The sequence below is a fragment of the Dasypus novemcinctus genome, chromosome 11 (genome assembly GCF_030445035.2).
Source record: "Dasypus novemcinctus isolate mDasNov1 chromosome 11, mDasNov1.1.hap2, whole genome shotgun sequence".
In the NCBI taxonomy this organism is placed as follows: Eukaryota; Metazoa; Chordata; class Mammalia; order Cingulata; family Dasypodidae; genus Dasypus; species Dasypus novemcinctus.
Genome location: NC_080683.1, coordinates 87,428,066 through 87,445,847, shown reverse-complemented (window position 1 = coordinate 87,445,847; position 17,782 = coordinate 87,428,066). Strand labels below are relative to the sequence as shown.

General features: G+C 41.6%; 1 protein-coding gene across 1 annotated transcript; it reads right to left on the bottom strand.

Annotated features, from left to right (window-relative positions):
* Positions 1–10,257: 10,257 nt before the first annotated feature.
* MFSD4B (major facilitator superfamily domain containing 4B) lies at positions 10,258–17,404 on the bottom strand. Its single transcript, XM_004485053.5, is given in 6 exon segments — positions 10,258–10,377; positions 10,379–11,583; positions 12,954–13,070; positions 14,132–14,300; positions 16,204–16,474; positions 17,307–17,404. Coding segments are annotated over 6 exon segments (1,896 nt in total). The 3' UTR covers positions 10,258–10,341.
* Between the last annotated feature and the right edge of the window lie 378 nt (positions 17,405–17,782).

Below are 17,782 nucleotides of genomic sequence, written 5' to 3'. Positions count from 1 at the left end.
GAGATACCACAGTAATCCAAAATGTTAATAATAGGGAAAATGTGTGCGAGAGTGGGCAGTATATGGGATCTCTGTACTTTCTGCATGATTTTTCTATAAACCTACAACGCTCTAGTTTAAAGAAGAACAAAGAAGAGAAGGAGAAACCCAGAAAGCATCATTGTTAAAGAACCCCAGAAAGACTTAGGAACAGTAGACCACAGGTGGGAACGGATTGTCTTAAAAACTGTTGAGTTAGACAGCACAAGCCACTCTGTCTCCACATATTCAGGCGACCACATCGTTTCCTCCACCCCACCCCCACCCCCGCTCCCCACATAGTTAATTCTAGGTTTATTCTATAGAGAGAAGCAGAGATGCTCTGAAACAGGGGGCACTGGGCACTGCAGGGGAGGATGAGGTCCGCCACTACGAACAGGGAGACTAAGCAGAAGTCTCTGCCCTCACTGTGAAGCAGGAACCCCTGCCCCGACTCCTTGCCGAGGTAGGAAATGCCCAAAGCCAGGTCTATGCTCCTGTGTCATCGTGTGCTTCTGTAACTCATAACAAATTACAACTGATTGTGCCAGCATTTGCTGTTGTTCTCTCCAGCAGACTATTCATGCGGGCAGGAATCGTGCCTGAGTGCTCCCAACAGATCCCAGCACAATGCCTGACACGGGGCAGTCACTCAGAGTACTGATTAAGAGGTGACTGTGTGGATTAAAGGATTAAAATACCCTCTCTAGCAGCCAGAGTTGTCACTGAAGACCACAGCTAAAGCAGATCCATATACATGGAGGGGTCGAAGCCAGATTACAGTGGACCAGGAATGAATAAGAGGGTTGAATTACCCACCTTAGGCAACAGGTCAGTTGACATACCTTCAAAAAAGAGGTAGAGTAGCTGAGCAAAAAGAGCATGGGTTTTTTTCACACAAACCTAAATTTGAATTCTGGCTGCATTTCCTATTGGCTGTACAGCTGGGGTGGGGGGAAAACATATCTATAAAACAGGACTAATGCCACCTACCTCCTAAGGTTGAGGGTTAAAGGAGATGAAGCTCCCACAATAGTGTTAGTGTGTGCAGAAAGAGCAGCTACTATAAACAAACTGATTGCACCTGACATGCATTTTTCAGCCCCTCCTCCTACCAAAAACTAGAAATCCTTTCAGGCCCTTCTGATAACTGGAACTTTATATATAAAGTGAAATACTTTATATATATAGTGGGATACTTTCTACCCTGGGATAGGTTAAAGAGAGGCTTGGGGATTATATCTTGATTTCAAATATGCTCTTCTTCTAAAGAGAGTAACATTAATTTGTGTTAAAAATAAAGCAGGGGGAATGGATGTGGCTCAAGTGATTGGGCTCCTGTTTACCACATGGGAGGACCCAGGTTTGATTCCCAGGGTCTCCAGGTAAAGGCAAGCTGGCCCACGCCAAGGAGAGCTGACACCTGTGCCGCAGAGAGCTGGTCCAGCAAGATGATGCAACAAAGGGAGACAGAGGAGAGACAGTGAGAAATGCAGCAGATCAGGGAGATGAGGTGGCTCAAGCAACTGAGTGCCTCTCTCCCACACTGAAGGTCCTGGGATCGGTTCCCAGTGCCTCCTAAAGAGAAAGATAAAAAAGGAAAAAAAAAAGCAAGGAAAATACACATATGTGTACATATGTGTGTGTGTTTGAACATTTTTTTTGCATATGCACAGATATTTCTGGAAGATGAAAAGAAACAAAACACAAGAACCTGGGTAGATGGTTGCCTTACTTGGTGAGGGTTGGGGTTGAGGGTCAGGACATTTACCCTTTGAACTATTTGAATTTTATGATTGCATGCACATATTGCCCATTAAAAACAAAGCCTGAGTGCTCTTGCTGTTGCGTCTTACGCCCCTGTTGCCCGTGGGTTCCAGTTGTCGCAGCCACTCGGTTGGGCCTGAGAGTCTGTCCTCGGCATGGCGCCGGAGCAGAGAGCACCCAGGCCTGGCATGGGAACTCCGGACCACACATCTTGCCAGCTTGCCAAGGCAACCTAAGTGTCCTGTGACCCGTACCTCATTAGCTCAGGGTGTTCCACCATAACGATTTATTAAAAAACTATTACTTCCCTCTTGTAAATTATCTCTTTTACTAAATCAGTAAGCATTCATTTCTGGTCAAAATTTCCCATTTGTGGCTGTTTATTTTCTTTGGCTCTCACGTTAATCTGCTAAATCCCTTGGGAATAACAATAATAGCAGCTGATGTTTATTGTGTGCTTCGCACGCATAGGGCAATGTGGTAAGCGCTTTGTAAACATCCTCTCCTTTAAATCTCACAGCCAACCCATGAAAAAAGAGAGATTAAGCAATGTGACCCATGTAGGTGGTCAAAATTCAAATCCAAGCAGATTCCAGTTGTCATACTATAGTGTCAACCATACTATACATTAGCTTTTCCCATCCATTCCACAGGTTCCATCAATATTTCCCCAAAGAGGGAAAACAAAATGGCTGCTGCAGTGAGCAAATAGGAAAATACCATTGAGTCTGTCCTTGTGAACCACATTCTATCCCACTCTTCTGACCCAAGAGACCCCTAGAGCAGATGGTGTGGCCAAAAGTAGGTCCCCTCTCATGCAAAACCAAATCTATGCAGGATGAAGTAGGAGTGGAATGAACTGAGCTCCTGCCTCCTTATAAGGCCTTCCTTGGGGACCCTTGCACGTCACATAGTTTCCGTATTTAGCAACTTGAATTCCTATCCAACCAATGCTTCTCAATTTTTGTATTTAGAAGGAGCCAGAAAAGGTCAAGCCTTGCCCAAGGCATGCTGTACATCTTAATCATACTCCTAGTTACAAGCATTTAACCAGATTATCACTATGGTTGTTTCACATAAATTAAAAAACCGGGATTTGGCCATTAATTACAGGTTTTCAGCTCCTGGGCCCTGTACGGGAGGGAAGAAAGGGAGTATCATCTTAAATAAGGGCTTTTATTCAAGTAAAATATTTACTAAGTTCATAACCTGTAACTAATGTTCCACAATGCAAGGTGTTGTTGGAGGGGTGACTTATGGGAATTCTGCAAGTAAAGTTATGTGTAATTCTTTTGTAAGCTCACAACTTCTCTAATAAAAAAAATACATATTATAAAAAATATTTTCTAAGACATTCACTTAGGAAGACCATCTTTGGTGGACTTATAATGTTAGAAATTAAACCATAAACTTCTTGAGAGAAGCTGAAGGACCGAAGGTTTTAATGTCATTTCCAAAATATCTATGTGAAGTGAAAATAAAACATTATTCACATTTTAGGAGTCCAATATAATTATCACATACATTTTGGAAAACTCAAAATCTAAAATCTGGAAATAAGATTCCTGACTAATTTCAGAAGGAGCTGTCAAACCCACTTTTAAACATCTATGAAGCAACTAATGAGAAACGACTCATCTTAAACCAACATCAGCATTTATTTACATCAATATTTGTCAAACACGCTTTTACATTGTATATACAGAGCCATGTAAACAGTGAGCAGTCTTAAATCCAGATGTAATAGATAAACAAAATGATCCCTTGTCCTTTAATCCCTCCAAATTGAAATCAATTGGCAAACACCTGCCTAGAGGGACAATTCCCAAAAGGTCAGGTTTTGGGTCTTTTTGACAGGACTTCAAAATAATAGTATACTGATTATCCACTTTAATTGACGAAGCAGCGGTGGGGGTTAACAGAATATAAGAAATCTCTCCCTTTCCAGCTTTCCTTAAGAGAAAGTGCACAGAAATTCAAGCATCTACAGAAGCAGGATGGTTTCACCAAGCTATAAATTAGCCTTTAAAAAGCAGTCATTAGCAAAGTTCCAGTCCTCTGACTTTGGTGAAAGTAGTGGTTCTCAATGTTGGCTGCCCATTACCATTACAGAAGGACTTTTAAACATTTCAGTAATCAGGCTTTACTCTTGACAATCGGTATTTAAGTAAAGACGCTGTGCAGCAGTTCTGAAATACACCCAGGTGATTCCAGTTGTACAGGGTTAAAAAACCACAGGAGGATAAGGCTTATCACTTGTATAGGGGATAAGAATACATGCTGCAATCACGTTTTTCCCTTGTGTCCTTTTTCCTCCTGGAGTTTATGGGTTCTGGAGGGTATAGAAGCAAAATGTTACTTTGCCCTGCTTCTGTATGACTAAGCAGTTCACATATCACATTCAGAAGGAGGTTAAGAAACATTTTGCACCCTGAGATAAGCCAAAGTAATAGGTCCATCTAATAGGTTCTGATCTCAAAAATAAAACCATGAACATTTCCCATAAACCTGGACTAACAAAAACAAGTTCATCCCTGTTTTTCTTGTGCTGATGACTAATTTGTCATGACCTTTGTGAATCTGATACTCATACGAAAGAACTGTTCTTTTTCCACCAAGAACAGACTAATGCAAGCTTGGAAACCTGGGGAGTTTTTGCTTTTTCCCCTTGAATATTTGTTTTTCAAATGCAAACCAGCCCTTCTGCTGCTCTCTTTGTGGGTAATCTTTTCCTTTCCTAAATGCATCTTTCTCTGAGTCTTTCTTCAACAAGGATAAAGGTCCAAAGAGTGTCTGGACTTAGAACTGGATAATCTCCTGGGGGTGGAGAGTTCTCTGCAAGTGATAAGTGAGAAATAAGAGCCTGCTAGTTAGCCCCAGGGTGTTTGAAAGTGTAATCCAAGATCAAATTCAATTATAAATGGGAAGTCTTGGCTGTAGAGAACAAATCCTAACAACTGGTGTCAGGCCCCTTTTCAATAGCCATTTTAAACAGTTTTTACCTATGTTAACCTCAGTGCACCACGCTAAGTAATTTTTACAAAAACTAAATTCAAAATGACCCCAAAGACTCCATGTATTAAATTTAAAAACTGAAATTGAACAGCCACAAATACACATCAAGGAAATGTAGCTTAGCTACTTTACTTTTCTGGAACTGGATAAAATCCAGTCCAATAAACTTTACAGGTTCTGCTGCTAAGAAACGTTGTCATAGTAAATTTTCCTTTAAATAGTAAAATGTAAGCTCAGTGAAGCAAGGATCTCTTCTGTTTTTCCCTGCTATATTCCCAGGCCTGATTATTGAACTCAATAAATATTTGTTAAATAAACGAAATGCATGGACTTGGAAGATTTTCTCTTACAAACTGAGAATCCTCTTGTACTGCACTCAAGAACAAATGCTACCCAAGTAGAACAAACCTATAGTCTCTGACTGACCTTGTCCGAAAAGCTCTTCAAAGTAAGTCTACAATTGGGTGGGATTTTGTTTTTCCAATTTCAATTCCAAAACATACACCAGGCCATCATCCTGGGACCTGTCAATTTAAACCCCATTCAGGCATTCATGAGCAAAAATTCACTAAGCATCTCCACCCCCAGCACTACTCAAGGTTCAGGGCAGCCAGGGACGCTGCCCTTTTGGTTTTAATGACTCCTGCCCTCAGGGCAGTGGGGGCAGGAGTGTGCAGGTGGCCACTCTCTGGGCAGGGGCATCCCAAGGGAGGCACATGAGAGGCTGATCTGTAACCCGAGAGAAGCTAAAGGGCTTGGCCGAGAAGGACACAAGCAGCTGCTCAGGTCAGTCAGACAGGCTCCTTCCAGAATCAAGACTGGAGATCACAGAGCACAGGCCAGCAGGGCGGAAGACCATGGAGCAGTCCCACAGAAGGGCAGAGAGCAGCCCCCGCCAGCACTGGGCCCAGCTCCTGAGGGCCGGTCCCATTCCAGCCACGGCCTCCCTGACCACAAACCGCCCGGTTCCAAGGTGGCCAGCAGCTCTCTGTATTTGTAAGCAAAGAAGCCCAGCATATAGGAGCACTCATTTAGTAGAAAACTGAGATCAAAATCCCAAATGACATGATAACATGATGATACCTGATATTCCAATGACAGGAGATGAAGTTCATTCATACTTTGTCCAGGGCAGAGAAAGCTTTCAAACATTTGTTCAAAGACGGAACAAAAATCGGAAGCAGAGATGAGGAAACATTGAGGTATATGCCTGACTTACCCTTTCCTTGAGTTCATTTACTAAGTAGGTGGGTGATACAAAGCTGATTCTAAAAGTGAAAAATCTGCCTAGAATTTGAAGCAATACTAACCAAAGTGTGTGTTTATCTTCTTTCTATAGTTGGCCTCTCCTAGAACTGGATTAGGGCAAAATCTGGCCAAATGATTAAAAAAAAAGCATTTTGTATCTCAATAAGCTTTGCAGAAGCTAAACTGCCCCAACTTTTAGGCCACTCATGTCATCTAACAACTTCAAAACATTTCTCCAGGCTACCCATTAATTAACTCATAACCAAACTTCAATGAAAGGAAGCTGCAATAAATTTAGAGACCAGATACTAATGATCCTGCACTTAAAACTCTAAGCTTGGGAAGCAGATGTGGCTCAAGCGATTGGGCTCCTGCCTACCACATGGGAGGGCTCCTGGTTCAAACCCTGGTGCCTCCTAAAGAAGACAGCAATGGGAAGCGCAATTGGCTCAACTGATAGAGCATCCACCTACCACGTGGGAGGTCCAGGGTTCAAACCCAAGGCCTCCTGACCCGTGTGGTGAGCTGGCCCATGCACAGTACTGTTGCATGCAAGGAGTGCTATGCCACACAGGGGTATCCCCGGCGTAGGGGAGCCCCACACACAAGGAGTGTGCTCTGTAAGGAGAGCTGCCCCGCGTGAAAAAAGCACAGCCTGCCCAAAGAGTGGTACCACACACACGGAGAGCTGATGCAGCAAAATGACACAAGAACAACAAGAAAGAGACATGGATTCCTGGTGCTGCTGACAAGAATGCAAGAGGATACAGCAGAACACACAGCAAATGGAGAGAGAGAGCAGACAACAGTGAGTGGGGGTGAAGGGGAAAGAAATAAATACAAAATAAATCTTTACCAAAAAAAAGAAGACAGTGAGCTGGCCTAACAGGCAGGCATGGCAAGCCGACACAAGATGATGCCAACAAGAGACACAAGAAAAACATAATGAGAGACACAACAAAGCAGGGAACAGAGGTGGCTCAAGTAATTAGGTGCCTCCCTTCCACATTGGAGGTCCCAAGTTTAGTTCCCAGTGCCCCTTAAAGAAATAAGGAAGATGAATAGACACAGCAAGTGTGAAACAATAAGGGGTGAGGAGAAATAAATAAATCTTTAAAAAAAAACAAAAACAAAACTCTAAGCTATAAGGAAGATACCAAAACTATTTAACAGCCCCAGTGCAAGAATTTAAGGTCTCTTCTCTGAAAGAATTAAAAAAAAAACAAAAAAAAAACCAGGTCAGATAGAGGACAAGAGAACACACTTTTAAATAACCACAGGAAAAAACGTTGGAAAATAAAGAAAAATTCTATTTGACTGTAGAAATTCAGTGTTATGAAATTTTCCATCATTAAATATGAAAGTGAGCTAAAATCCTCCTTCTGACAACAATAGTCATGAGCCTGGGTTTGCTTCTTTTACATAAAGCCAGAAACTTCTTTTAAAAAAATCATCTACCATTATGACTCAACCAAGTCTTTCTTAAAGGCCATAATTTAAATCACACCATTTAACAAGAGAACTGTCACAACCTTGCTCTCCCCAGATACTTGTTAATTTCAAGTGTAACAGGAAATAGATCTTTCCTAGGAACATTGTGTGTGATTGTTTGATGCCTTGTTTCTCCCAGTAGAGCTGTGCTATCCAATATGGCAGCCACTAGCCAATGTGGATATTTAAATTTACATTTTAAATTAAACAAAACTTACTTCCTGTGTTGTACTACCCATATTTCAAGGGCACAAATAGGTAAATGTGGCCAGTGGCTACTGAACAGTGCAAATATACAACCAGTGCAAGATACAGAACATTTCCAGCATTCCAGAAAGTTCTACTAAACAGATCTGATTAAGAGCATAAACTCCATGAGGGCAGAAACCTGTTGATCTTACACTACAGAGAATGCCAAATAGGAAAGATTAGCAAACATGGAATAAACGGTCAATAGCCAGTTAACAAACATCCCTTTTAAACCGAGAGTCCTGGACTGTGTGTGTGGAGGGTGTGGGAGGGAAGGAGTATACAGGGACTGTGGACTCCCAAAGGTTTAGGGTCAGATTTAGAAGAGGTACCCTTAGACCCAGAATCAGAATCTGCACTTAACAGGTAATTCTTAGGCATATTAAAGTTTGAGAAGCACTAGTCTAGGTTTCTACACCTCCCAGTCATGCAAGTATCCCTCCGTGAATTTTTACATGTCAAATACAAATGCATGTGAATGTGCAATACTCTCAATAAAAAAATTTCAGTTTAAAAAAAGGAACAATGACTGTATCTTAATCTTTTCTGTATCCCTTCCCTATCACCTCCACCCTCAGAGTAGAAAAATATCAAACATACATATGCACTTAATGAATATCTGTTCACATGGTGAGGGAGGGAACCCTACCACCACACCCACAAAAAATACTGTGAATATAGAATATAGACTACATCTACTTCCATTAAGAATTTTAAGTTCTATTTTGGTAATAACTTTTAGTGGCAACATTGAGTTCACCTTATGAAAAAGCTATCCTGATTACTCAATGAATCTACCTGAAGCAAAAGCATTCTACATATGATCTGGATTGCATACACTTTGAACAGGTTAAAAGCATAGTGGTAAAGAACATAAAATAAAATAAGTGTCAAAAACTAAAAAGCATATCTCTGAGTTAATCCATCCAATGCCCCACAAACCAAAAACAAAAAAGGCCCTTCCATATTAGTTTTGGTTGGCCTGGCCAATGTGGAGGGAGCCTGGCATCCCCAAAACTGGGACACTCAATGGGTGGCACCTATAACAAATTTCACTGACTGCTGAAGCTTTTTTCTCTGCTGGAAATTTTAGCTCTTTTGAGAACTCTGATTTTGCAGGTGCCTATGTGGCAGACAAACCCAATGAGTCACCCAGGATAATTAACGCAAGTATTCAAATCACTGGAGAAGTCTGTGCCCTGTTCCGAATTAAACTAGCAGCCTTGGTTTACAGTGCTGATGATGTGAATAACAGCAAGCCTGAAGAGGTCTGGCCCTGCAACCACAAGGCTTAGACGCTGACCCTGTTACTGAGGTAGGAAATGAACTTTGAGAGACCCCTTCAACAGCATATACTACTACTATGCTCAAAATCAGAATATATCATCTCCAAATCTCATTTGCACAGAGTTAGAGAGAAAATAACCATAGAAAAATAACTTTTCTTTTAAATAAAAATATCTATAAAAATAGTATACACTTCATAATTGAAGGAACCACTGTATTTCACTGCCTCTAAGACACTGAATGTAAAATGCACCATTATTTTATGTACGTTATGGAAAAAAAACACTTCCAACTAAACTTTTCACAATGTTAAATGACCACTGATTGTATAACACATCTTGATTTCAGAGATGTTAAAAATATGAAAAAGGTGCATCTTAGAATACAGTACCAAAAAAATGTATTCTTCAGACAATTACTGAAATAAAATATTAAACATTAAGCCTATTAAATTGACATGTTTTCATAACCAGGAACACATTCTTAAAGATATTTATCATTTTGGTTTCACTTCTCATTTGAAATGAATAATGGGGTGACACTTATACTAATTTCTAGTAGACATCTTGCACAAATTTTAAAACTTACAGATTCCTACCATGGAAATCATCCATTTTCATTTATAAGATCACAGAATTTTAGATCAGGAGATGAGATAACCGAGGCCTTAGTAAGTTAAGTGACTTAGGGCAGAGTCAAAAGGCTACTAAGCAAAATGAAGGCTAGGTCTTTTGGGCCTTATTCTGTATACTCTTCACAGAAATCAGAAATCAGATGAGTCATAATCATTCTTTGGTCCATCCCTAAAGACAAGGTAAAACAATTAAGAAAAATCTCTGTCCATTTCCAAAATGCTTTTTTATGAAACTACTCTCCCTAATGTCCCTGACAGAACAATGGGATAATCAATTCAACTCCTAGGTGATTTCATTCTATTAGAGCAGTACCCAACTTCAAAAAACAAATAAACACCTGCTCTGCTCTGAGGAGTGATGCCACAAACATTAGCTAATCAGCCACATGCCAAACACTAACCTCGTAACAAGACCCTACTGTCTCATACTTTGGACTGGAGTGGTAGAACCACTTGGTTCTTTATGGAAGACTCTGAAAATTATAGAACATTTCAAAATTTTCAGCATTTGCTATAATTTGACCTAGGAATTCTGATCCCAAAGCATATAGAAAATCTGCTAATGTTCTGCTCTGACTGGCCTCTTTAGAACTGACAATGACTCAAGGAAGTCTGTAAGGAATCTATCTTCTTCAAGCTTTAGTCCTTTTTTTCCTGGTTTCTGGCAAGGTGTTTCCCAGGGGAGTCACCAGCACAAACTGGAGAGGACTCAAACACTATCGCATTTGATGATGATTGGTTGGAGAATTCAGCTGTGGGTCTTACCAAACTATTTCTAGATATCTCGAGTGCAGAATTCCTCATTGTATCATTCATTTCAATCACTTCAAAATCCATTTCATTCCATTTTTCTGCATCCTCATCTTCATCCTCTTCCTCACAGTCATTTAGCCCAGAGAGCAAAGCTTTCTGGTCCTCACTCTTTCTGTTCTCCTTTCGCTGATGATCAAGAGGTAAGGTGGCTAATTTATACATTATAGGAAATAAAACGGCAGTGGCTATTGCTGCCCCCAAAGAGGTGTAGAGAACCACAGGTAAATCGGGGTATTCTTCTTGAAGAATTCCAATTACTGCAGGAATAGTCATTTCTCCCAGGGCAGCACCAACCACAAAAAATGCTGCCGATTTCCCATGGATGGGTGTGTACTGCTCAATCCAAGAAATACCACTGGGAAATGTAGTGGCCATTGAGGCCCCATATACTGAAGTTGCTATCCAGAGACAAATCGGGCTCTTGTCGAAAAGCACCAGCACTAAGGATGAAGCCAGGCTGCCAATGTTGCTCAACACAATCATGGTTCCAGGTTGTAAACATGTAGCAAAAAAGATTGCCAGGCCCCGGCAGGTGGCAAAGGTCCCCCAGAAGATGGAGTTCAACCCAGCTGCTTCACTTTCTTTCATGCCAACATGGGTGGTTGCAAACGAGAAGACGTAAGAGCCATATGTTACCTCAGCTCCAACATAAAAAAAGAAGAATAGAAAAAGGAGACAAAGAAGGGCGTTGTGATATTTAGCTTTTTGAGATCTCTGAGCAGACGCTTTTGTTTCTTTCCGCCTTAAGCTTCTCTTTAAAAACAGAGCAAAAAGAAATACAGAGACTACAAAAATGTAAGTACCGATAAGAGCATAAGCCCACAGTAAACTCATATTGTCAGGTACTCCAAATACAGATTCTGAGTCAGCTTCAGATGATCGGTTGAGGAGAGAATGGTTAAAGTCAGCCTCTGTGTGGTTTTCAGCAGACGCAGTCGTACCTAATGCCAATTTAGCCAGCAGTGGAGCCAAAAAGGCACCCAGAGCAAAACTGAAGTGCAAGGCCTGCATGTGTGGGGCTCCTTCGTCCCCCCAAATAGCCAAGATAAGGACGTTACCACCTAATAATGAAAGAGGGAGGAGAAATATTTAAGTTAATTACCTTACAAATAAGCACTTTGTTACTATCAGAAAAGTAAGGGTAACTCTTATTTTACATGGCACAAAGATGGTAATATTCTAAGTCATTAAGTATTGCAACTAAGTCAATTATATGATTAAGGAATTCTAACCTACCATGTCCAGAGAACGCTAAACATTATAACATCACACTCCCACAAGGAATTCCATAAACTAGTAAACTACTACCTCCTAGAGCCAGGCACATTAGCAAAAGGCTTTTGATAAAATATTTCTAATATCAGGCTGGGGTGGGGATGGCGTGTTTATATATTTATTTTTAAAGATTTACTTATATACTTACTTAAAAGGCAAATTTTATCATCAGGCAGTGACCAAAGTATCAAAGCTTTCTGGACTTGCAGTTGATAAGCACTTGAAGAAAATTATTTATGTATGTAGCAGATGCAAAACACATGTTCCAAAACCTGACCACTACAGAATTCTGGTATCCTCGTTTACCTTCCAGCATCTGCATGATACACACTGTTTAAACACCTACATGGTGGAAGGCAAGAAGTAACAAGTTTTGGGCTGCCTTTGTTTCGTTTTTGTTTTTTTACAGATTGAAAGATAATCTAATAATTCCAACCTGTAATTTCACAAATATATTTAGTCTAAAGTATAAAATATTTCCCTGACCTATCAAATAACAGTAGAACGAAGAAGAGTGGTAGAAAGTTAATTTTAGGGGTGAACAATTAATTTTAGGGGTGAACAATTAAGCTACGTTATCTGGTAGCTTTTAAAAGATAAGAGATATATGGAGAGGATCTCCTGTGTGAGGGAAGGGACTTTTGAAAGAGAAAAGAACAGAAAAGAGAGGGCAAAGCAGTACACAGCATAGGTTCCTGAGCTTGAAAGTCAGGGTGCATTTTAAATTAGATGGCTGCTTCTGGGCTCCCTCAGTCAAATAATGGTTCCAAACTTGGTTTAACTTATTAAACCACCAATTCTTTCCACAGTACAATGGTAAAGTTCTATCTCAAAAGGAAAAGCCCTCTCGCTACTGTAGCTACCCATACTGGGTAGGGGTGGATAAAGGGCTCCCTGTTTGGACACTATAAACCAAAAATCTCTCATAAAACAAGGATTCTCTAAATTCACTCTATGGCTAGCCACTCAAACAGGCACCCTACCTGACAAGAAAAGTAGCTGCTAGAAGCATGGCTCTGATTGGGTGACTCCATGACCAACGAGGGGTCATTTTAGGATGTATCCCAGGTAACAGTTAAATATTAATATCACCTGCTCTACTGTTTCCTAATAGAAAGTCCCTACTCCCAGAGTTGACGCTTAAGAGTTCACTGACCTGTATCCAGAATGCCCATTGAAGTACCAAAGGTGGACATCATGACCATCAACAACACTGGTCTCTTGCAAAATGGCACAAGATAAAGACCAACTGTGGCAGACAACATTGACACCCCTGAGAGGAAAGGTAAAAGTCAGAAAAACAAAAACAAAAACAAAACAGTTTTCATGCTAAGAGTCACGGAGCAAGTCTACATCATAAAAACTTCCAAAAATGTATAATAAGATCAAATTAAAATTGGGAAATAATGAGTAGATAAAGAGGTTCAGTTTCTATAAGTGGTTATTTTATTCAAAAGCATGTATAACCTTTATGAACTATAAAATATGTTACTCAAATAAGAATTCATTTCTAGCATTGCTAATAACCAAAGTATAAGTCATACCACAAGGCAAAAATTTAAAGCAAAATAGAAAAGTCAAAAATTATTTGAAGACGAAATGTTTCACATTTAAGAACCTAAAGAGTTTTTTAGATATGTGGGTTCAAAAAGGGCAAAAATTTATTTTAATGCAATAATAGTTTGTAGTAGAAATTTATGAAACATTGGTTTGGGGAACAGAGAGAAATATAAGAAATATATTCTTTCAACCCACTTTGGAAGTAAGAGGAATTATTTATTTAATCATTAATAAGTTATCCTTGTTGCTTCCAAAACACTTATCACATTAAACCAGATTTTCTTTAAACAAGCCAATTTATTCTAAAAAGAACGCTATTAAAGCTGCTAAGAAACAGAGATCTGGGGTCATTATTGACATGGGCTAGTAGGGACAAAAATGTAGCCTCCTTCACTTCATACTTCATCCCCTTCCCCTTCCAATCCCAGGTCTGGGTCCAACCTGGGCAGGTTCAAGGGGATCAATCTGATCTATGACACCCCAGGAGTTCTGCCGTAAAGCCTGATAAGCAGGGCTCTTTGGATGACCAGTGTATGATTCGGGCATAGTCAACTTGGAAAGTCCAAGGATCACTGAAACAGCATCAGGTTCATCTAAATTTCCAGTGGCCCAAGCCTAATGAGAGCTAAGGTGAAAGTAGCACTGCCCTTTTTTCATCAAGGGCACCTGACCATTTATATCAATAATTCCGCAGGCTAGTATTCTTTGTATTTAAAGACAAACTGTAAATTCACTGCACATTGCAAAGAAGTTAAAATATTAGTGTTTACTTACCCAAAAGTAAAAAATGATTCATACAGTCAAAAAGAACTCCACCAATCACAGAGCCACTCAAATATCCAAAGGCACGGCCCACAAAAATCAGAGACAGACTGCTGATGTTGCTATTCACATTTGTTGCCAAATCTTGAAGTGTGGGTCCCACTATAGCAATACTCAGTCCCTATGATTTAAAAAGACAAAAGCCATTACTTAACAATCATTAAAATAATGTCTATGTAGTAGCTTTTTCCACTATAAAATGGGGGTGGGGGGTGGGATTACAATGTAATAGAGGGATTGTTTTAAATCCCACAGTAAGGAAAAAATTCACCATGACAATACTAGTATTACTAAATCCAGATTCCTATTTCTGGTGTCCCAAGTTCCCCTACTCCTCCATTTTTGACAATTCTCAATTTTTAATAAATTCTTTAATTCTTTCGACTTTTTGCTGCAATTGTTTCCTTTTCAAATACCTTAAATCACTAATCAGTATTGATAGCTAATAAAATGCCACTTTAAGATTATTTTTGCAATAATGTATGTATTTTGAAATATATTACATGCACAAATAACTAACACAAGAATTGAGGGGTTAAAATTATAAATTATCAAACCATCAGAATATTTTCCCAACTTTTATATTAAAACAGACAGCAATATTTCTGGGTGCACAAGAGGTTCTTCCTCTAACTGCACATATAAAACATGCAGGAAATAAACAATTGAAACTTTTTACATCTGAATTTTCCCTTAAAGAAAACCTAAGTCATCAGTACAGTCTGTAAGAAAACATTACAAATACATGTATAAAATGACTTTACAAATAAAATCCCACTCAAAGACAATGCCCATGTTAGCAAGACCTAAGGGTTGTTTTTCAGAGGAAATTCAACAGTTGGACACTTAAAAAAAAAAGTTTTTAATCGGCCCACATTTCAAAGAGTAACTGACTCAAATTGTAATGCTCTGCTCTAAATTATAGGTCTCGGGCCCAAGCTCAAGCAGATTAGGGCTAAGGATTCCACCAGCAAGGCGCAGGGCCAGAGCCTGGAATGAAAGAAGGCTGGGCCCCAGCTCTAATTTTCTCTTCCTTGCACAGCATGTATAAGAGGGCCCAGCACACCGTGAGGGCTCACCAAGTGTCTGTAATGATTTTTTAAAAATCAAAATACTTCAGGAATCATTTCCTCCACAGCAATCTATTTACACATAGGTTTGCAGGCAGACATACATATTTATCTCCTCAAATTAAGCTCCACCAGGGCACAGACTTTGCCCACCCTACTCCCCAACCTCAATGGCCAAAACAACGCCTTGCACAGTAGGCCTTCTTTAAATATTTATTGCACAAATGAATGGCAGTTCTTTGCATTTATTGTATATGGAAACAAATATTTTAAAAAGGAAAAGCAGGAACCTTAAAGGAAAAAAAAAAAATCAATTGTGGCTGAGTCGTGGAGAAAGACGCTAGAGAAGCAGAAGTAACTCTCAGAGAACGCACCGTCCTAACTCCCTAGGATCCCAATTATCAAGTCAAGTAATAAAGCGAGGAGGGGGATTTCTGGAAACACGTGAATCCCGGGACGACCAAGGGGTTTGGCAAATGCGCTTCAAGCCGTGCAGTTTGCTCCAAGAAAAACATCTGAGGATCTGAAGGTTTGTTTTCAATAAGATTAAGGGCAGCGTACGAAACATTAACCAGTCCCTTAGCCAGCCGTGTGATCCGAAAAAGTCACTTTCCTTCTCTGAGCCCATTTTCCAGAAGAGCAACTTTGCGTATTAATTTGCGGGTTGGGCGTGCGCAGGGGACCGCGCCTCTACACCTGGGCAATCTCTCTCGCATGCCCCGATCCCATGCAGGAGAGCTGGGAAGGTTCGCTGGGCTGGAAAGCATATTAGGAAAAACATTCTCACACTTGACAACTACTCTCCATTGTTAGAATTGCGCCCATTTTCCAGCGACAAAACTGAGGCCCAAGGTCACAGATTGCAGGTGGGGGAAGCGGGACTCGAACTCGGGAAGCCTCGTTCTCCGCAGGACGCCCACTCAGGCCCCAGCCCAGGAGAGCCCCGGCTCTCACCAGCCCCAGGAAGGAGGCACACAGGATCACGGTGGTGAGCCAGGGCAGCACGCCCCCAGCCCGGCCGCTCCTCCGGGAGACCGCCTCCGGCTCCCTTTCCACCCGGACGTCGGCCGGGAGGAGCCGCTGCCCGGAGGCCGGGGCTCCGGCCCCGCGGAGCTCCACTTCCACCTCCAGCTCGGCGGCTCTGGGGCAGCGCTCTGGACGCCGCCAGGGCTTCTCGGCGGAGCCGGTGGAGCGCGGGGCCACGAGCCGAGCCCCGGCCCCGCCCCTTCAGGCCCGGCAGGCCCGCAAGGTGCCACCTTCCCCTGGCGGCCCCAAATCAGGGCCGGGCAGCGGAGCTTTGGAACTTGCGGCGGACGGGGCGGGGGGAAAGGGGCGCGGCCCGCGAACCCGCGCTCGCCTGCTCACACGGCGCCTGCGCGGGTCACGGGGCGGAAATGTGGCCTCTCGCCAACCGAGGGAGCTCTCCAAGCCGGAAGTTGGTGTGGTTGCCTCAGAGACTGACGTCGGTCTCCTGCCGTAACATCACACACAGCTTCACATCATAACACAGCTTCAGAGCTCACACAGGCCCAGCGGGCAGCGGGCGGGGCGGGCTGACGCTGCAGCTGCCTACCCGGGCCTGCGGAACCAGGAAGCCAGATGCGGCCAAACCGTTAGGGGGAAATACAAGAATTGCAAGTTAGCGCCCTGCGACCGCCTCCCGAGTTTCCTGGGGAGCAGAGAGTTCTCGAAGTCTAACCTCTAAACACAACTTTCAGAAATCCCTGCGCTTGTTCCTTCGACCCTGAGCTTATTTATGGATTCCGTCCAAACACTTGTTGGAATTCTTGTGTAAGATTTCACGCCTATTATCTCAATCCTTACAACAAAACTCTAAATTACGTATTATCCCCTTTTTACAGATAGGAGGATTAAGTTATGGAGAATAAGTAACAACTTGCCCAAGGTCAGTCCTCAATCAGTGGCTGTAAATAAAGTGTAACAGCTGCTCAAGAAAGAAATCTGGCCCAGTAGCTGCGGTTTCAAGTACACTTTTGCCCAGTAATCCCGTTGTGGAAAATGGTGGAGCAGAGCATGCATGACAGTGGAGAAAGAACCGGCTTATCTTCTTGATCCGACTCCAGTTTTCTGTTGCCTTTTGTTCTTTGTCCAAGCAGTACACGGTCTCAAAATGCTGTGTATTTTTCTTTGTCATCCGGCTGAAATGTTCTTTCCACCTGACTATTCTACTGCTCATCCATTTAGGCTCCCAGGCTACAAACCTGAGTCTCATCGCTTCCCTTGCAACCCATTCCACCACCCCCATCCTTTCCATTTTTTCCTACGAAAAACTTCAATCCAATCCCAACTCAACAACCCCACCGCCTTAGTTCTTGTACTCTTCATTTCTTACTTAGATTATTGCAAGTGTTTTCGAATCTCCAAACCTCATGGTTTGAAAATTTCAGTGGGGGCCTCTGGGACATCAAAGTGGTGATGTATAAGAGGCCCTTAAAAATTACCATCAAGGCACTCAGGAGCAAGTAGTTTGAGAAAGCTTTTTAGGGTCTATGTTATAGCTACAATAGTACAT